Source organism: Daucus carota, chromosome 7 (genome assembly GCF_001625215.2).
Source record: "Daucus carota subsp. sativus chromosome 7, DH1 v3.0, whole genome shotgun sequence".
Taxonomy (NCBI): domain Eukaryota; kingdom Viridiplantae; phylum Streptophyta; class Magnoliopsida; order Apiales; family Apiaceae; genus Daucus; species Daucus carota.
In genome coordinates this window covers 39,248,119-39,265,390 of record NC_030387.2, presented here as the reverse complement: position 1 = coordinate 39,265,390, position 17,272 = coordinate 39,248,119, and the positions used below count along the sequence as shown (strand labels likewise).

Sequence of the window (17,272 nt, the reverse complement as noted above, 5' to 3'; positions counted from 1 at the left end):
AAAAAATACGAAATTCTAAAACAAAATGTAAGACAACCCACATCATAAAAGAAATTATTGCATAATTATAAATATAGCCACAAGTAAATGATTTAGAAAAAATACATATTTTTTCAATGTAAAAACTTGTGCCCGTAAATTTTAACAAAACCAGAACTCGAGAAACACCATCATTAAAACCTCAATTTTGATCCATCATCCCATCCAAATTAAAGAAGTAAATGAAAGAAAGAGTTTTTTTTTTTGTTTCACGAAATAGTTTGTACTTAATATTATACTATATTAATAAAATTATTTTTGTATAAAAAAATCTCTAAAATTGACTTGCTTGAGAGAAGATGAAACGACACATGTACTAGACAAGTAGACATCTCAAAAGCCAAAAACATCATTCACTCGACACCTCTTTCTTCAGCCCAGCAATTGTGCTTGTCCAGGTAAACCACTGTCATTCTCTTGGTTTTCCTCTTGCTAGTGTCTATACACTTACTCCTAAACATGACTCTGTTTCGGTCATTTATGTTTTCTAGTTATGTCTGATTTTAAGGTTTCACAGCTCATGTACATGTCCTCTATTTTTTTCTTAATTTTTTGTAATAAAAATAATGATCCTGTCAGGGTTTTTTTCCATGCTATTTGTATGTGTTATCTAGCACCATAGACTTGACTTTAGAACCAAGCTACATAAAAGGGTCATGTTTATTTGAAAGGATTTACCTAATTTATGTCAATTTTAAAAGATTATAATCGAGAGAAATGAATCAAATAAGTGGTTGCAATGCAATACATGGGATTATAATTATGTATATTTAGAAAAAATGGTATAGTTTTCTGGGGATTATAATCCTTTCAAACAAACGCGGTGAAAGTACTTAATATTGATGCTTAGCTTTTATTATCTACAGGAAATTATGTTGTGGACTTTTAAAGTGATATGCATGTTAGAAAGACATGGTTCTCTTGTTCTGATCTTTATTTTATCAGGGTTTTGATTAGTGATTGTATTTTTTTTTCATATTGTTCAGGAAATGGGTCACTCATCAGAAGAGGAAACTGAGATTAATGATTTTGGGTTGGAAAATTACTCTGAGAAATGTTATCAGCAGTTACGGGATGGAAATTTTGAGGTGAAAATTTCTGAGGAGGTGTATAGATGTCCTTACTGCTGCACAAGAAAAGGAAGCAACAATATGGGCTCAAGGATCTTTTTCAACATGCTTCTGCTTTTGGGGAGGGATCCGGATTTATGAGGGACGCGAAGGAAAAGGGTCAACACCTTGGCCTTGTAAAATACTTGCAAAATCTTGGACGAAGAGAAGTGTCAGAAAGAATCAGTCCAGGGGTTGTAAACCATTCACTAAATAGTGATAATAATGAATTATTTGTTTATCCGTGGGTCGGTATTGTGGCTAATATTCCTGTTACATTTGAGGAAGGAAAATATGTTATGGCCAATGGTGAGAAGCTAAAAAGTGAGTTTATTGCGAAGGGGTTTAACCCCACAAGGGTGACCCCTTTATGGAACTACAAGAGTCATATTTGTTTCGCGGTGGTGGAGTTCAGTGAAGGCTGGCGAGGTTTTCATTTTGCCATGACATTTGAGAAAAGTTTTGAGGCTGCTGGCAAGGGAAAACTTGGGTATCTTGAGACGAAGCACTGGGGGACTGAAGTATATGGATGGATTGGACGCGAGGATGATTACTATTCAGAAAAGGCATTTGGTGACTTTCTAAGAAAATTCAGTTTTCTGAGAACAATCAACGATATAGAAGCAGAAGAAAAGAGAAAATCAAAGGATTTCATGTCAGATCTAAGTGAAGTAATAGCGGAAAAGAAAATGAGCCTCAGGGCAATAGAGGTGCAGTACAATGAAACCTTAATATCAATACATAAACTAATTACTGAAAAGGATAAGATGTTTCATGCTTACAATGAAGGTATGTAATGTAGTTTAGTGGTCACTTAATGTGATTTTTCAATTAATATATTAACACATTTGTACAATTTTGTTGACTGTTGAATAGACACAAATGCTCGTATTCACAATATTGTCTCGGAGCATCAGAAAATGGAAACTGAGCTTAAGCTGTGTGAGAAGGAATTGCAGAAAAGGGAGGCTCGTAATGACGAAGAGAGAAAGAAACTGGCTCTCGAGAAGGAAATGGTTATATAAAACATGGTTATAGATTTTATCTTTATCTCCTCCGAGTCTGGTTAGATGAAAGTAATCTAATTTTGCCTTTTTTTGGTTTCTGCCCCTTGTAGAATGAGAGATCCGCCTTGGAGCAGAAGAAGGAACATGAAAAAGTGTGTAAGTTGGCAGAAGATCATAAGGTATTCTACTTTATTTTATCTCTTCTAAAATTGCATATGGAAATTTGATTGTATTTTTGCACTTCTGATTTATCTGTCATTTTGCATTAACTAAAACACAGAGAGAAAAAGAAGAGCTTCGCAAAAGAACAGTGGAACTACAAAAGCATATTGATGAGAAGCAAGAACTACAATTGGAAATTGAGCGTATGAGAGAGTCTTTGTCAATATTGAAGTTAATGAGAAGTGTTAAAGATGATAACTTCAAGAAAAAGATAAATGATACTTTAAAGGTCCTACAGCAGAGAGATAAAGAAATAGAAGATGTAGAAGCATTAAATCGAGAACTTGTTGTCCAGGAACGTAAAACTAATGACAAGCTTCAAGAGGCTCGGGAGGAATTAATTAACGTAAGTATTCTCTTTCATTATATTTCAAAGCATATATACCTTATCATTTTACCCAACTTAGATTCTGGATTTTCAACAAACATGTCCAAACAAAAACATTATAGAATGATCAGAGTTTATAACATGGGCAATTGATGAACAATATATATATATATATATATATATATATATATATATATATAGGAGGATCATAAGAAAACTCAGCTTATCAAGAAAACCGAGAAACCCACTTAATCACCGTCCATCTTATAATCATAATATTTATCAAAATATCAATCAAATCTAGTTTATAAAGGCTAGTATAGTAATCTTCTACATACATTTAATGCATTTCAATCAGTACATTTATTTAATGCATTCAATCAGTACATTTCCATCTCTAAAAAGATTCGTCTAAGATTTTACTTTAATATTCCTGCATAATCCATACTTCAACAATCTAGCTCCCATATACGAATTAAAATATTAAAATATAAACATTATTTGACTGACATTAATAATAAGATGTGCAATTAATTGATTTCCTTTTATATATTATTCATATCTCATTAATCGGTTAGAGCATTTAATAAGATGCGCAATTAATCTCTCTCTCTCTCTCTCTCTCTCTCTCTCTCTATATATATATATATATATATATATATATATATATATATATATACTCATCATTTCTATGAGTTATGACTCCAAGTTCATGTTAATTAATCTGGTTTGTTTATGACTCAAATTCATATTGTATTTTCAGGTTTATTTGTGACTCCAAAATTATGTCATACATCCGATTACTTGATAAATAATCTGTAATATTTATTTTTTTGATTCCCAATTCGAAATCATTGAAATGCATGCAATGTAATGGAGGTAACCTATAAGATGTACTAGAATACTATAAGATTTTGTGTCAGCCACCTCTCTTCTTTGCCTTTTCTTTTGCCAAGTCACTATTTGGTTCTTAGGACTTTACAGTTTGAACGAGTTATGAATACTCCTTGTAGGTGTTGCAAACAATGTCTCATTCAACCTTTTTAACTATTGTGATTCATGGTAGATATGCTTAGTTGCTTACTGATTTCTTAACTTTATAAGCAGCTGGTTGTCAAATTTGTTCTTTAATATACAGTGCAACCTAGACAGAATATAAGAAGAATCTGTTTAGTTTTGTTTCTGTCAGAATACACATGACCCTATCCAGTACTTATTACTAGAATCTGATGAAGTATATTAAATTGTATTTGAAATTTGACTGTCTTAGCACTAAACTTATAGTTTTTGGCTTCAGTACACAACTATACGGTCCACAGTTTGCTTTATTTCTTGAAAAATTAAGGTCTTATTGTGCATCTGTTTGACTTTTCTGCATTCTTCTCAGCTAACTCGAACTGAGTTCTACTCAAATACACTTTCATAGAATGACGAACTCCGCTCATCCATTATGGTTGAGTTTGACCTATATACTCATAAGTTCAGTCTGCATTTCTATGGAGTAAATGTGCAATTTGCTCGACACATATCTTAATTTTGATCTATGAAGTTACAGAACTTTCAATCGTCTTGATAGCAATTTCTTATATTTATTTATAATCAAGCACATAATCTCAGATAGGATTCACTTGTAATTGCTGATTATAGCATGGATAAACTGCCATTATTGATCGCACTGCAGTTTTTGAAGTGGAAGCCTACTCAATGGCTTGGGGTAAAACGAATAGGAGAGCTTGATGTAACTTTATTCTTTGCTGCATGCAAGAAAAAGTATGGTGGCCCAGATGCAGAAGAAAAGGGTGCAGAGCTCTGTTCACTATGGGCGGATCACCTGAGGGATCCTAATTGGCATCCTTTCAAGATCGTCGCTCTTGAAGGTGGATATGGTCACAAGGTATGGTTATTCTGAGAACTGCAGTTGTGTAGAATTGCTTTCTTATTATGAAATATGTTTCTGTATCTTTTGTTTATAGCCTTCCCTTTAAACTGTTATCGTACATGTTGTGGTTCAGAAGGTTTTTATTACCATCAAGAAATCTTGTAAGAAGATGCTAATGTAAATGAGCCGCATGTACTGGTCTCTCATTCCTAGGTCGTTGACCCCTTAATTTTACTTGCTTTGGCTGACTATGCTCTAGGAAATTATCAATTATGAGGATGAGAAACTCAAAAAGCTTGAGGCGGAGTGGGAAGATCAAGTCCAGATGGCAGTGATTACTGCTTTAAAGGAGATAAATGAGTACAACCCCAATGGTAGGTACATCATATGGGAAATGTGGAATTACAAGGAAGGAAGGAAAGCAACGCTAGGCGAAGGAGTATCCTATTTACTGGAGCTAATGAAGAAAAGAAGTTGAAGGTACAGTGAAATGAAATCTCATTATCTGTCCATCCTTCTCTCAACCCCCAAACTCCTATCCTGTAAGGCTGCAATATTTCACTGTAACATTGAGGCAAACTCTTCCAATCTACACTTACTCTCGGGTGCCCATTTCAGTGACATATGCATCTCCAATGCGGCTCCTAAATCATTCTTAAAATAATAATATAAGACATAACTCCTAGTAAACTAGTACATTGATTATCATGACAATTCCGACACTATTCTTTATATTTGCTCTCTATTTATGTTTTATTATTATTTGAAAGAAAAATTGGAGAGATAATTGAATAGAATTGGAGGGAAGTGAATATTATTTTCAATAATAATAAGTAAAGAGTGCTCCAATTGGCTCTTCAAACAAACTCAATTTAAAAAGCATGTTAAAAAATAGTGCTCCAATGTGGATCCTATTGGCTCTTTAAAAATTTAAGAGCCTATAATCTCTCGTCTCTTTTAAAGATAAAAGGGTGTACTTAATATAATATTCACTTCTCTCTCCAACCTTTCTTTCAAATAATAAAATATAAATACAGAGCAAGTATAAAGAGTAGTGTTATAGTTGTCATGATATTTAATATATTAACTTGTTAGAAGTCATATATTATATTATTTTTTTTAAAAATGATTTAGGAGCACCACTTGATATAGCAAGACACTACTCTTCCCCTAAAATAAATTATATGGTCAAATGCAGATAAAAGATGTTTATTTAGTCGTTGCAATATAGCACACATCTACTTAATGACTGACTGGACACAATTTGATGTTTATTCTGTTGCTACTTGCTAACATATACAAATCCCTCTGGATAACAATTAAAACTTGTATAATTTCATTTCAATAGTCTGGAGTTGCTACAGTATAATCAAGTTCTTCACAAGTTGTGCCTTACAAGTTTTTTTTTAATCTTTGCAGACGATGTTAGCAGCTGCCAGCTGTTCAGTACTTTTTCTCCGGGCTTTTGCTAGTTCAGTGCAAGGATACTGTATGCAATATTGTTTCTTGCTTGCTAAATTTTAATCAATCACAAATTACATGTATCTGTTTGTCTGTGTTTCGCACAGATTGCTTAAAACAATCAAGAAGCATATGAATCTGCTTTACTTGAAAACCCAGCCAAAGGAAAGAACATTTAACAAACTAGTTTACAAACTAGTGATTTTATACCCTGGGGATTCTAAGGATTATAACAACTAAATTTTCTAATCATATCACCAATTATTGAAGTTAAAAGAACGTTTGTTGGATTAAAGTGGGTCGGGGTTTTGACTTTTGATTGGTAGGGTGCGCATACGGTTCGAATATTCATCAATTGATAGGATGAATCTGAAATATTTCAGTTTGGATATCGAACCGGTGAAATATAAATATAATTCGGAATTTGGAATGAATACTGAAGTGATATGGATTTTTGGATTTTTTTGGATTTTCAGATTATCCAAATTATCTGGTAAATCCAAATTATTTTATATTTTTTAATTTTTTAAATCATATATATCAATCAAATTGTGATTTTTGTTTGATATGCATAACCTATACTCCCTCTGGTCCTTTATATAAGGCACCTTGACTTTTTGCACATTATTTTAGGAGTTTTGACCACATATTTAAAATTAATATTTTTAAAATTTTCTTTTTCTGAATAATAATATCTATGTTATATTTTTATTTAGAAAAAGAAAAATTTAAAAATATTGATTTTAAATATGTGGTCAAAGCTCCTAAAATAATGTGCAAAAAGTTAAGGTGCCTTAACAAACTTGGATGTCTTGAAGACTGAACGAAGATATTTAGCTTATTTAATTTTATGTTTAATAAATTGGTCATAAATTTGAACATCTATCTCAACTTTCAAGTTCCCTCCGGTTAGTTTTGGTTTCTAAATTTTCAAGACCTATTTATTTATTTTAGTATTTTCTTGATTTTTGTTAATTTAATTGAATAAAATTATAATGTCCAGTTTTGAAAATCAACTCTCATGATTAGGATTTTTATTCCACAAAGATTTTATCAAAAAAAAATTATTCCACAAAGATAAATAATTATTTACGGTAATAAAATTATGTATATTTATGAAATTGTCTGTTGAATCCTAAAATAAAACTAACATGAATTCTTATTTTTTCATAAAAAAACATAAATTCTTATTTAATAGTCTGGGCCGTATAGTTTTATCACTCAAGTCTTTCAATTAATAGTTTAGTTATCCAACTTTTTTAAATACGACAAATTGACTGTTGTAACGAATAAGCGAGTCTCAATCAACCAAGTATTTCAATTAATAATTTAATTATCCAACCTTTTTAAATACGATAATTTGTTGTAACTGATGTAATAGATTAGCAAGTCTCAATCAACTAATCTATTCGGCCGACTCAATAAGAATAGTCATGACTCATTTATAGTGACCTACGATTAGTCAAACTCAACAAGAATGTTCTAGTTACGTTTATAATAACTCTAATCTTATAAAGAAATGCATATGAACCAGGTTTTCTCAGCAATTTGTGATATAATAATAGAATCAAGGTTCTATTGCTAACAAAAAATTCATTTTGTGTTGTGCTAAAGTTTATATAATTTTTTATTAAGACTAAACGACTAATAGGCGTTTGTACATTCACAAGTATGATTTCTGAAATATATGAAAATAATGTACATTGAATTAATACAGGCCTTCGTGAACCAGGTCCGGACATTCGGCAGTACAGTCAGCTGAGTTTCATGAGAAGTATAGCTGCTTTCCAGAACTTTTTAACTGCCAAGACAGCATAGTTTTATGACTTGATTTTTTTCCTGTTAAACCTTTCTTTCTTCCCTTCTTTCTACTCCTACATTTGGGTTGATTCAAACCCAGTACTACTTTCGACATTAGTGTCACCCTGGTGCTATGTTCTAAGCATAATACATATAAACACTGTTTCCGGTAGCACAAGCAATCATATTTGTTTTCGGATGCCAAGCCATGCGCAGCAACTTGGAGTTCAGGTTTCCGGGAAATTCATTACTTTTGGAGTCGGACGTCTCTTGTCCTGAAAGAAAAAGAAAAGGAAACCCTTATACACAAGCATTTTACGAAAAATTGGAAGAACAGAACTGCTATATACTAGGGAAATGGAAGCTCTTACCATGTCTGTAAAGCGCCCGTGTTAAGCTGCCAAGAGATGATCTCCTGGCCCTTGGAGCAGCTTGATGATACGCCTTACTGCAAATTGAAAATCAAGTCAGCAACTGTATTATATATAATCACTAATCAGACAAGGGGTGTAAATGAACCAAGTTATGCACTCCGAACTTGAGTTCGCCAAGAGACTAGGTTTGTGTTTCAATGGCAGCGCATAATAAAAAATGGATTGTTAAAGTGCCTGTGACTGTGATGGCCAATGTTTTATAAGGTGCTGTTTGGTCACTCTTATTCTACATGTGCTGAAATAGACTATAATCCATAACCCTGTAGTTGGTAGCTAATAGCACCATGATATGACTAAAAGATTTGGAAATGCGTGAAAAGAAAACGGAAGTGTACCTATATGGATTTTTGCTAGCTTCCAAGATGGTTCCTTCCTCACCACCAAGTCCACAAGAATATATCTTCATTAGGTTGCTACATTGAAAAACAAGAAATTTAATATTTGAGATCTGTATGAGCTAAAAAAGGAAATAGATTCCAATAGCAACATGACTTTGCATTTGATTTTAAACAATACTTCAGTTAATGTCAAACCTATAAGATCCAGTAGCGAAGTGCCGTCCATCTCCACTTATGCAGCAATCAAACTTATCAAAGATAGCATCATTATTATACAAGTCGGACAACTGTAAAAGCATTGAGAAATTTAGGCATTGAAGATAGCCATCGTAAATTTAGTAGATTGAGAGGTGATAAAAGATATGCAAAATAACAGAACAAATGAATATAGTAATAGTATATGTATATCTGCCCAGTGTTACATGGTACATGGGTCGACCCATGGAGGTCATTCTATCCACAACAGAGGTTGACATCGTACCAATTAATGTGGTACTTAATCCAGTCCACCAATCATGAATTCATGATTCATGAGGACCCAAAAATCCAAGAAAATAGGGTGCATAGTAAAAACAAATCAAAAAATAAAGATTTAGGTCGTTTCACTGTTGTGGCTGTGTCTAAATTCCACCACTCTTCGCTCATATTCCACCTGCTGCTGATGGTCGTCACAGTTTGCTGATTTTCTCTTACCCCTCTCCCACCGCCTGTCTCTCTACTTCTTACAACCTCTCTTTTACATATTCACTGTGCCATCTTATTCGGAAAGATTCATCCCACATCAGATCACACTTACTAATGATTTTGACCAACAATTTTTATACATTGGCGGGAATTTTAAATTGATCCTAGAAACAGTGACCTCATCAAGGGTTTCATCAGAACATGTAAATATATTGGCATTGCATACCACGAAACATCACAACTCAATGTATTTAGATGTTATGCAGTTCGTCACAATCCACTAATTACCTTAGGTCGAAGGTGTTCATGAACCTTGTAACTTGCAACTGGTGAAGTCTCCATGCGTGTATCCCACAGCTGTGAATAGTTAGCAAGGATATATATGTTAAGCATGATTGTGAATTTCCTGAGTAATATAGGATAAGCAAGTCACAAGGGTCTATTCATATGACATGTTATGGCTGAAATGTGAACATTTTGACAACAATACAAGGCCTAAATTTGATGGAAAGTATTGCAAGAATTTATGACCATAATTCTAAGGTAAATAAAGAAACTCCTAGGTAGTTGAAACAATATAGGAATAGAAGAAGAAACTTCGTTGACAATCAAATACTTTAATCAGATAATTTGCTATCCATAAGCAGCTATACCATTTATACTATAATCTGATCTTTCGATCATTAGCAAAATAAGTAAATAAAATAAATAATGCATTCGCCATGATGCAGGTAATTTAAAAGCCTTATGCAAATTAGTGATCAGAAGACCTCCGAGGCAAAGTAGTATAGGACCTTTAATGTCATGAAGTCACGACTTAATATATGCCTTCCGTCCATTGTAAATTTCATGTCAGATATTGACATGATTATTTCAGTGAAGAATGTTTTTTGGCCTTTAGATACACCATCATGCAATCTGTAAAGCAGAATATGAGAATTAGTTAAGTACTCCAATGGAAAGAGAATGTGGAGTTAGCAATTTGACATATAAATCGAGAATGAAGAAAATTGGGGGCAGAACGCACATCTTAGCACTGTGGTCACATAGTGCCGACTGCCGCAAGTCAACAAGTCGAATGAAACCCCTTGAGTTGCTGTAAGCAAGCGTATTACAGTGAAGTGGATGAAACTCAGCTGATGTTATCACCTCTGAGGAAAAGAACACCAAACAAAAAGATATTGACTAAAACCGACCAGAGAGGAGCACGGTGAATTAGATATGCCATTAACTTATCTCTCACACAGATCAATCATAGCCACTCGTTTTGGCAATACTTCATTTTTAAGAACTGACGATCAAAAATTGATCTTGATGCAGCAAATGATATGGTGAACAATTTTAATTTGTCACCTTACAAGCTATATTATGCATGATGATTAAATATCCTTAAGATGGTAATGTTTAATGCAACACCTATATGCACGAAAACAACTAAAGACTACAGACATGTTAGCGAAGCAACTGAGCCTCACACCTTGGTCTTTATAAGTGTTCCTAAGAGCACCTACAACCTCATCTGCACTCTTACTTACTAGTGGCATTACGAGCTTCTACACCTTGCTACTTCACTTGCTAATAACCCCATTGATATTACTATAAGGATACTTAGAGAACTTTGACTGACTTTTAAAGTTTGAAACAAGTTTTAAAGCCATGACTGTATAATGTCATTGTAGGAGTAACAATACAACCAAATCCGAACGAGGTAAAGACCAGCTCTCCGCAAGCACCTACTCACAAACACGAGACAAAAGGAGAACGAAAGATGACATGTTTAAACCAACAAAACATCAACATGAAGCTGCTATAACTTAATGGCTTTACCTGTCACAGGACAAACATAACCTAATCCTTAAAAAGGTTGAGACTTTAAAGAAAGGGAAAATAGATTTTTTTGTCACCGAACTTATTATGTTTTTAGAAACTTGCCACTCAACTAATTTTTTTTTTCCTTTTAGTCACTGATGTTAGGTTCGGAATTTTTTTTGCCACTAAAGTTAGGTTCGGATTTGATTATTACCATTATATTAATTCTTTGTAGTATTATTAAAATATAATGATAACCTGTAATATTTTGATGATTTGATATATGTCTATCTTTATATATAGTACTTTTATGTACCCAAGATCATTTATCTTCGGTGATAAGAGTTAAACACGCATTTTACGGTTTCTAAAAGTGTACTCTCATTCAAAAAAAAAAAAATGTACTCTCATAAATTATTTTATTTTTTCTTCCGAATAAAAATTTAGTGTTTGAATTTTTATAAGCAAAAAGAAAATCTCATAAATCATTGAAGATTAAGTTTTCCTCTCTATTTATTTATCTTTATCTTGAAAATTATAATAGGATAAAGTTATTAAAAATTATGAGGATAAATTTAAGAGAGATGTTAGGCTGAACTAGGTGATTGAAATTTTAATAGTGAAAGATGATGCGTCGTATCACAGATTAGACTTTATTTTATTATAGAGAGCATAAATTATTTGAAGTCATTGATTCCATACTGATGATTTAATGAATTTCTAGAATTCTAATTACCATTTTTCCTAATTTTAATATTATATCACCTCATTTTATGTTATTATTGCTACATACAAAGATATAAACATACATCATATTATCAAAAAATTATATACTATCACTAGGTATTAATGATGCTACAAAAAATTATCACAATGTTAACAATCATATCCGAACCTAAGTTAGTGACTAAAAACAAATCCGAACCTAATATCAGTGACTAAAAAGAAATACAGTAGAAACTCTTTAAATTAATACTCGGTAAATTAATAAACTCTCTAAAATAATAAATTTTTCCGGTCCCGACTTGGGCCAGTGTAAAAAATTTAAAAACTCGATAAAATAATAAGATAATAATTTTTTGGGAGATCCCTTTATAATTTTCGGTCCCAAGAAAATTATAAATTAATAATTCATAGAAAATGAAAGAATATATATTATACTTTATTAAATAATGATTCAATAGTCTTCTGTTTTTCTTTTAGATTTCTCAATACCTTTTAGATACTTTTTAGAGGACAAGCCGTCTTATGAGATATGATTTGTATACTCTAACATATTATGTAATTTATATATGCCAAACTTGTTTAAGAATATATTGAACACATTTTTTCTTCTTGTTTACATTTGTTGTATAATACTTCAGGAGTCATTATTGATTTCCAAAACATATGAACACAATAATTACTAATTTACATTGAGTCCTAAAATTCGCTGCAACCTAGTCCTAAGAGGTATAGACTAATTTGCCTTTTTGTTTAGTATATTAATTTGTATACAACATTTTTTTTGTTTGGTAAGTACAGTATAATCGGTTAAAAATCTTTAAATTAATAATTATTAATTTATCGATAAATTAATAACTCTCTAAATTAATAAATTTCTCCGGTCCCGACATTATTAATTTATAGAGTTTTTACTGTAATATTTAGTTGAGTGACAAGTTTCTAAAAACATAATAAGTTCGGTGACAAAAAAATCTATTTTCCCTTAAAGAAACTACAAATTTACCATGTATAGTGGATTAACATATAGTGGACAAATTCTTAATTTCGCGTGACTTATGCCTTCTTTGATTGCATTTGTCTTAGCTGTCTATCCAACAAGTATGCACCAACCAGTATTATCCTTTCACATTTCATATCTAATACCTCCCAAATATGCTGCAAAATATGTTGCATTGTCTTGTCCTGTTGTTAAGTACTGTTTCTTCGTAAAACTCAGAATTCATGTGTATGAAAAGGCACAAACATATCTTGAACGCCAATAGGTTAGTAAGAGATGAAACACGTTCTCCTAGTCTTAAACAAATCATAGAGAGCATTACCTGTAAGATCATCCATGTTTGAGGGCTTCGTGTCAACAATGTTGAAACACTGATTACTGACCTCAAGGTTCCACAAATTTATCCTAAGATCATCCGCTGAAACAAATGTCTCGCCATCACTACACAAAAAATACAGAAGAATCTTTCTTAATACTGTCCAATGTCCATTGACCTTTGCCAATAACTACTCTATGCTTTTTGCAATGCAAAATATTGATTTTCAGTCATTAAACTGCTATAAAATATAAGTGGACCACTCTACTGTCGAGATTAAAATTTTGAATACAGAGGACACTAATTATGCAATACAAATCAGAGTCCCTGCTATAAATATTTTCCTGTTGTATACAGTTTTACCTGTTATTTGAGATAGAGTTAATATTATAATCATGAGCATGTGCATACACCCTCCGACACCTTGCAGGAGCATCATCTTCAAGGTTAGCTACCTAGTTAACAACAGACAGGTAAACTCTTTAAATATCTTGTTAAGAAAATATTACACGCTACACAGAAACTCATGTAAATAGTATCTTAAGTTTTTGTAAGGTGAGTATCTAATACATACTCTGTTATGTCCACCATGTGGCCGCGTCCTAATATTCTCCACTTCCTCTCCTGATTCTAAGAGATCGCCATTAGAAACAGATGATTTATTTTGTGCACCAATGTAGCTCTTTCCAGCCAAAAGAGCATTCTCTGAAGAGACTAAGGGATCAGGGTCCATTACTTTTACTTTCCTCAACTTGCGTTCTTTAACCTAGCTAAAAGTAAGAAGATAAGGTAAGAACAAAGTAATGACAGCAAAACGAAGATATATTGTGTGTGGGTGTATCATTTTTCTTTTCTCGCAAATTAATTAGTTTGCTTTAACCTCTATAAACATTCTTATCAGCTCAAAAGATGAACCATATATATTATTTCCATGTTTTTAGCTAATCCTTAAACACACTAAGAGTACATTTGTTTCATGGGATTAATATATGTCGGACTATTGGCACCAGCTCTTGATCTATAATTATCCCATGGACAAAATTTTATTTACTTTATAGTATATTGTCATGGGATTAATAATAGCTACGGAAGAGGAGCAGATGATGGGACAGTAATACCTTAAAATAAACTGGATAGTGAAAATAAAAATTACACCATAAGATTATTCTAAAGACTATGATACATTGAATGCAAATTTTAGATAGTCCATTGATATGAAGTAATCAGAACATATTATTCATAACCCTCCATTGTATTTGCTCATAAATAAACAACAATGGACAATTATAAGAAGGCAAAGTAGATACTACACAATAAACTATTGTGAATCTTAGTTTCTATACCAATGCTTTTGGAGTTAAGAGATCTTTCCAAAATCTGCACTTGTAAAGTGGAATATACCTTCCAAAGTTTAATTGTCTTGTGATTTGTTGAAAGAAGAAAAAGTGATTGATTGGGCCTTGCACACCATTTTAGGTCAATAATCTTCTCTTCTATTTCCACACTCTTCAGATAATCAAACTATAAAAGATGACACACAATCAGAATCGGGAATGCATTAATAAATCTGAAATATACACACCAATCCAACTGTAATGGGCATCCTAAAGGCTTCAAAGCTTAAGGAATTAATGTGCATGGTAATTAGCATAATATACCTCTGGTTCATGACTCTGAATTTCTGTTTTGTATTGATATTGAGGATGTTGTGTGCCACTAAGATCTGATTGTTCCAATTCTTTCCGAGAATAATAGCCATTTGTCACCTATAAGATTATCTTGCAAGGGCAGATGATCAATTGTTGCCGAAACAATTAATTACAAATAAAAAAACACACATATACAAATAATATAAGTTTAAAATGTGATTCGCACATCTTTACCAGGTTTCTTTTCAAAGATTATAAGACGCCCTCCTTGATCACCAACGGCCAGATGATCACCACTGTCATCAAAATCAATTGCTGATATGACATCCACTGTATGGAAATACTTTGTATTAGACATTGTACAAATTGAAACGATAGACAAACATAATGCAACATATTGGTTACAGAGATACTACAACATTCTGGTTATAGAGATATACTACAACATTAAACACATTATATGTCAGACACTGCAAAGCTATCTGATGACTACATCTCCAGCAACGATCAGCTCTTTGAGCTACTGATGATATTTTGATAAATTAATTTTAAAATTGTTCCTATGTGTTGCCAAGCTACCTCACACAGTTTTTCTTTATCATAATTTCATTTAACTCCTCAAACTGTATAATTTAATATCTGAGGAAGCCTCATTATAACTCCAATCAGTGTTCACCTTTGAAATATAATAAGTAGGTCCTATTACATCATCTACTAACATGGAAACTAAAAGATCAAATCTCTGACCGCAGGTTGCATTTGGTACAAACTAGGGAATGATCAGTGGGAACAAAACACAAATTTATAATATTGTGTTTCGACATTATGCATAATATTTATCACACTCCATCATGTCCTATTCAACTTCATTCCTTCCAATTTCCCTCGCAAACTCGCTCTCCCGAATCCATAAGGTATCCGTGGCTCACTAGTCACTATACACTCAATTTACCTCTAACCATCAAATGAGATGTGCGATAATCAGCCTTAGTGACTCATCATCAATATAATCAAATATTATATCAGCAATCTTCCACTCATTTTATCCAGCAATATTACATTAAATTTATGAATTACAATTCACAACTCAAAAACTACTCCATAAATGTAAAAGAGTCTACAATATAATCCAAAAGATACTGATATTAGCTAAGCATAGTACGCGAGAGAGAGAGAGAGAGAGAGAGAGAGAGAGGGAGGGAGGGAGGGAGAGGGAGCGAGAGATAGGGGAGAGAGGGCGAGAGAGGGAGAGGGAGAGAGAGAGAGAGAGGGAGGGAGGGAGGGAGGGAGGGAGAGAGAGAGAGAGAGAGAGAGTACTAGGCTGAACATCGTCGGCAGGATTACGTTCACCAAAAACCTGAGAAAAATTCCAGCGAAGAGCTGCCATTACTTTCTTGTGTGCTGCTGCTGTAGCCAATTTATATCCTTATATATTACACAGTGCGATAAGCCTCGAAACAACGGACGACTCCATTACAACAAAAGTCTATTCATATTTATGATTCTTTTATACAGCTGTTTTTCCTTTTCTTAATGTTGTTGTGTAATGTCCTAAATGCCCTTTCGCGCCAACAGATTCCGATGTGGACTCCCCGTGGGCAGACAATACAAACGGGCTGTTTTATATTTTGGCCCGTTTATACTATAGTGACTCTGGCTTGGGCTTATTTGAATCTTTCTGGGCTACTAAAGGTCTAACTTTGTTATATTATTGTTATATTCTCGTATTTTCATGTCTTTATATCCTTTTAATATTTTAGGTACAAATAAATTCTAATATTAAAATTTTACATCAGATCAAATATTGGTAATAAATAACTCCTCTTTTTGAGAAATTAACGAAGAGTACCCGCCGAATCTGATAAAAGGAAGAACAAAGAGTACCGAAACCGAATGTTACCTTCCATGGTATTTTTACTATTTGTTTCGTTAACTTGCAATGATTTTACTTAATTTTGTTAAAATTGCAAAGTCAATAGCTTAAAATGCTGAAAGTTGATATCGAGCGGCAAAATCAAGATCAAAATGATCGAAATGAAAATATATATAGTTATTTACTGATTATTTAAAATTAGCTAGTATTTATTGATTTTAAGAACAAAACATGGATAAAAGAAATTGCTGATTTTACAACTCATAATATAATGAGACCAAACAAAAGTAAAAACATTATCTTTTATCAGCATTCACCGCAGAGGCAGCAGACCTAGAATTGCACCATGCATATTTTCTCGAAAAACATTTATATATTTTCAGACTTTGTATAAGTATTTATATAACTTTATAAATTCTAAAATGATAAAATATATATAAAAAGTTTAAAAGAACATACGTTTCACGATTCATATTAGATCCGCCCCGGTTCACTGAATTAAAATATTGATATTATTACAAATCCAGACCAAATTTTTATGCATGGAGCGAGCCAATTACGACATTAGTGTCCTCGATTTTTTTTATTTATTAAAAAAATC

General features: G+C 32.6%; 2 protein-coding genes across 2 annotated transcripts; one reads left to right on the top strand and one right to left on the bottom strand.

Annotated features, from left to right (window-relative positions):
- Positions 1–341: 341 nt before the first annotated feature.
- Positions 342–6,330, top strand: LOC108194343 (protein INVOLVED IN DE NOVO 2). The gene is made up of 8 exons (XM_017361294.2): positions 342–437; positions 1,026–1,937; positions 2,025–2,164; positions 2,266–2,334; positions 2,436–2,723; positions 4,387–4,599; positions 4,844–5,064; positions 6,004–6,330. The coding sequence occupies exons 2-7, from the start codon at positions 1,154–1,156 to the stop codon at positions 5,060–5,062; spliced, it is 1,713 nt and encodes a 570-aa protein (XP_017216783.1). The 5' UTR covers positions 342–437; positions 1,026–1,153; the 3' UTR covers positions 5,063–5,064; positions 6,004–6,330.
- Positions 6,331–7,707: 1,377 nt separating this feature from the next.
- Positions 7,708–16,277, bottom strand: LOC108193145 (serine/threonine protein phosphatase 2A 55 kDa regulatory subunit B beta isoform). The gene is made up of 14 exons (XM_017359670.2): positions 16,116–16,277; positions 15,025–15,128; positions 14,808–14,915; positions 14,551–14,670; positions 13,724–13,915; positions 13,513–13,604; positions 13,156–13,274; positions 10,329–10,452; positions 10,096–10,219; positions 9,590–9,658; positions 8,813–8,904; positions 8,615–8,692; positions 8,217–8,293; positions 7,708–8,120 (listed from the first exon to the last, which is right to left on the bottom strand). The coding sequence occupies exons 1-14, from the start codon at positions 16,183–16,185 to the stop codon at positions 7,984–7,986; spliced, it is 1,506 nt and encodes a 501-aa protein (XP_017215159.1). The 5' UTR covers positions 16,186–16,277; the 3' UTR covers positions 7,708–7,983.
- Positions 16,278–17,272: the final 995 nt, after the last annotated feature.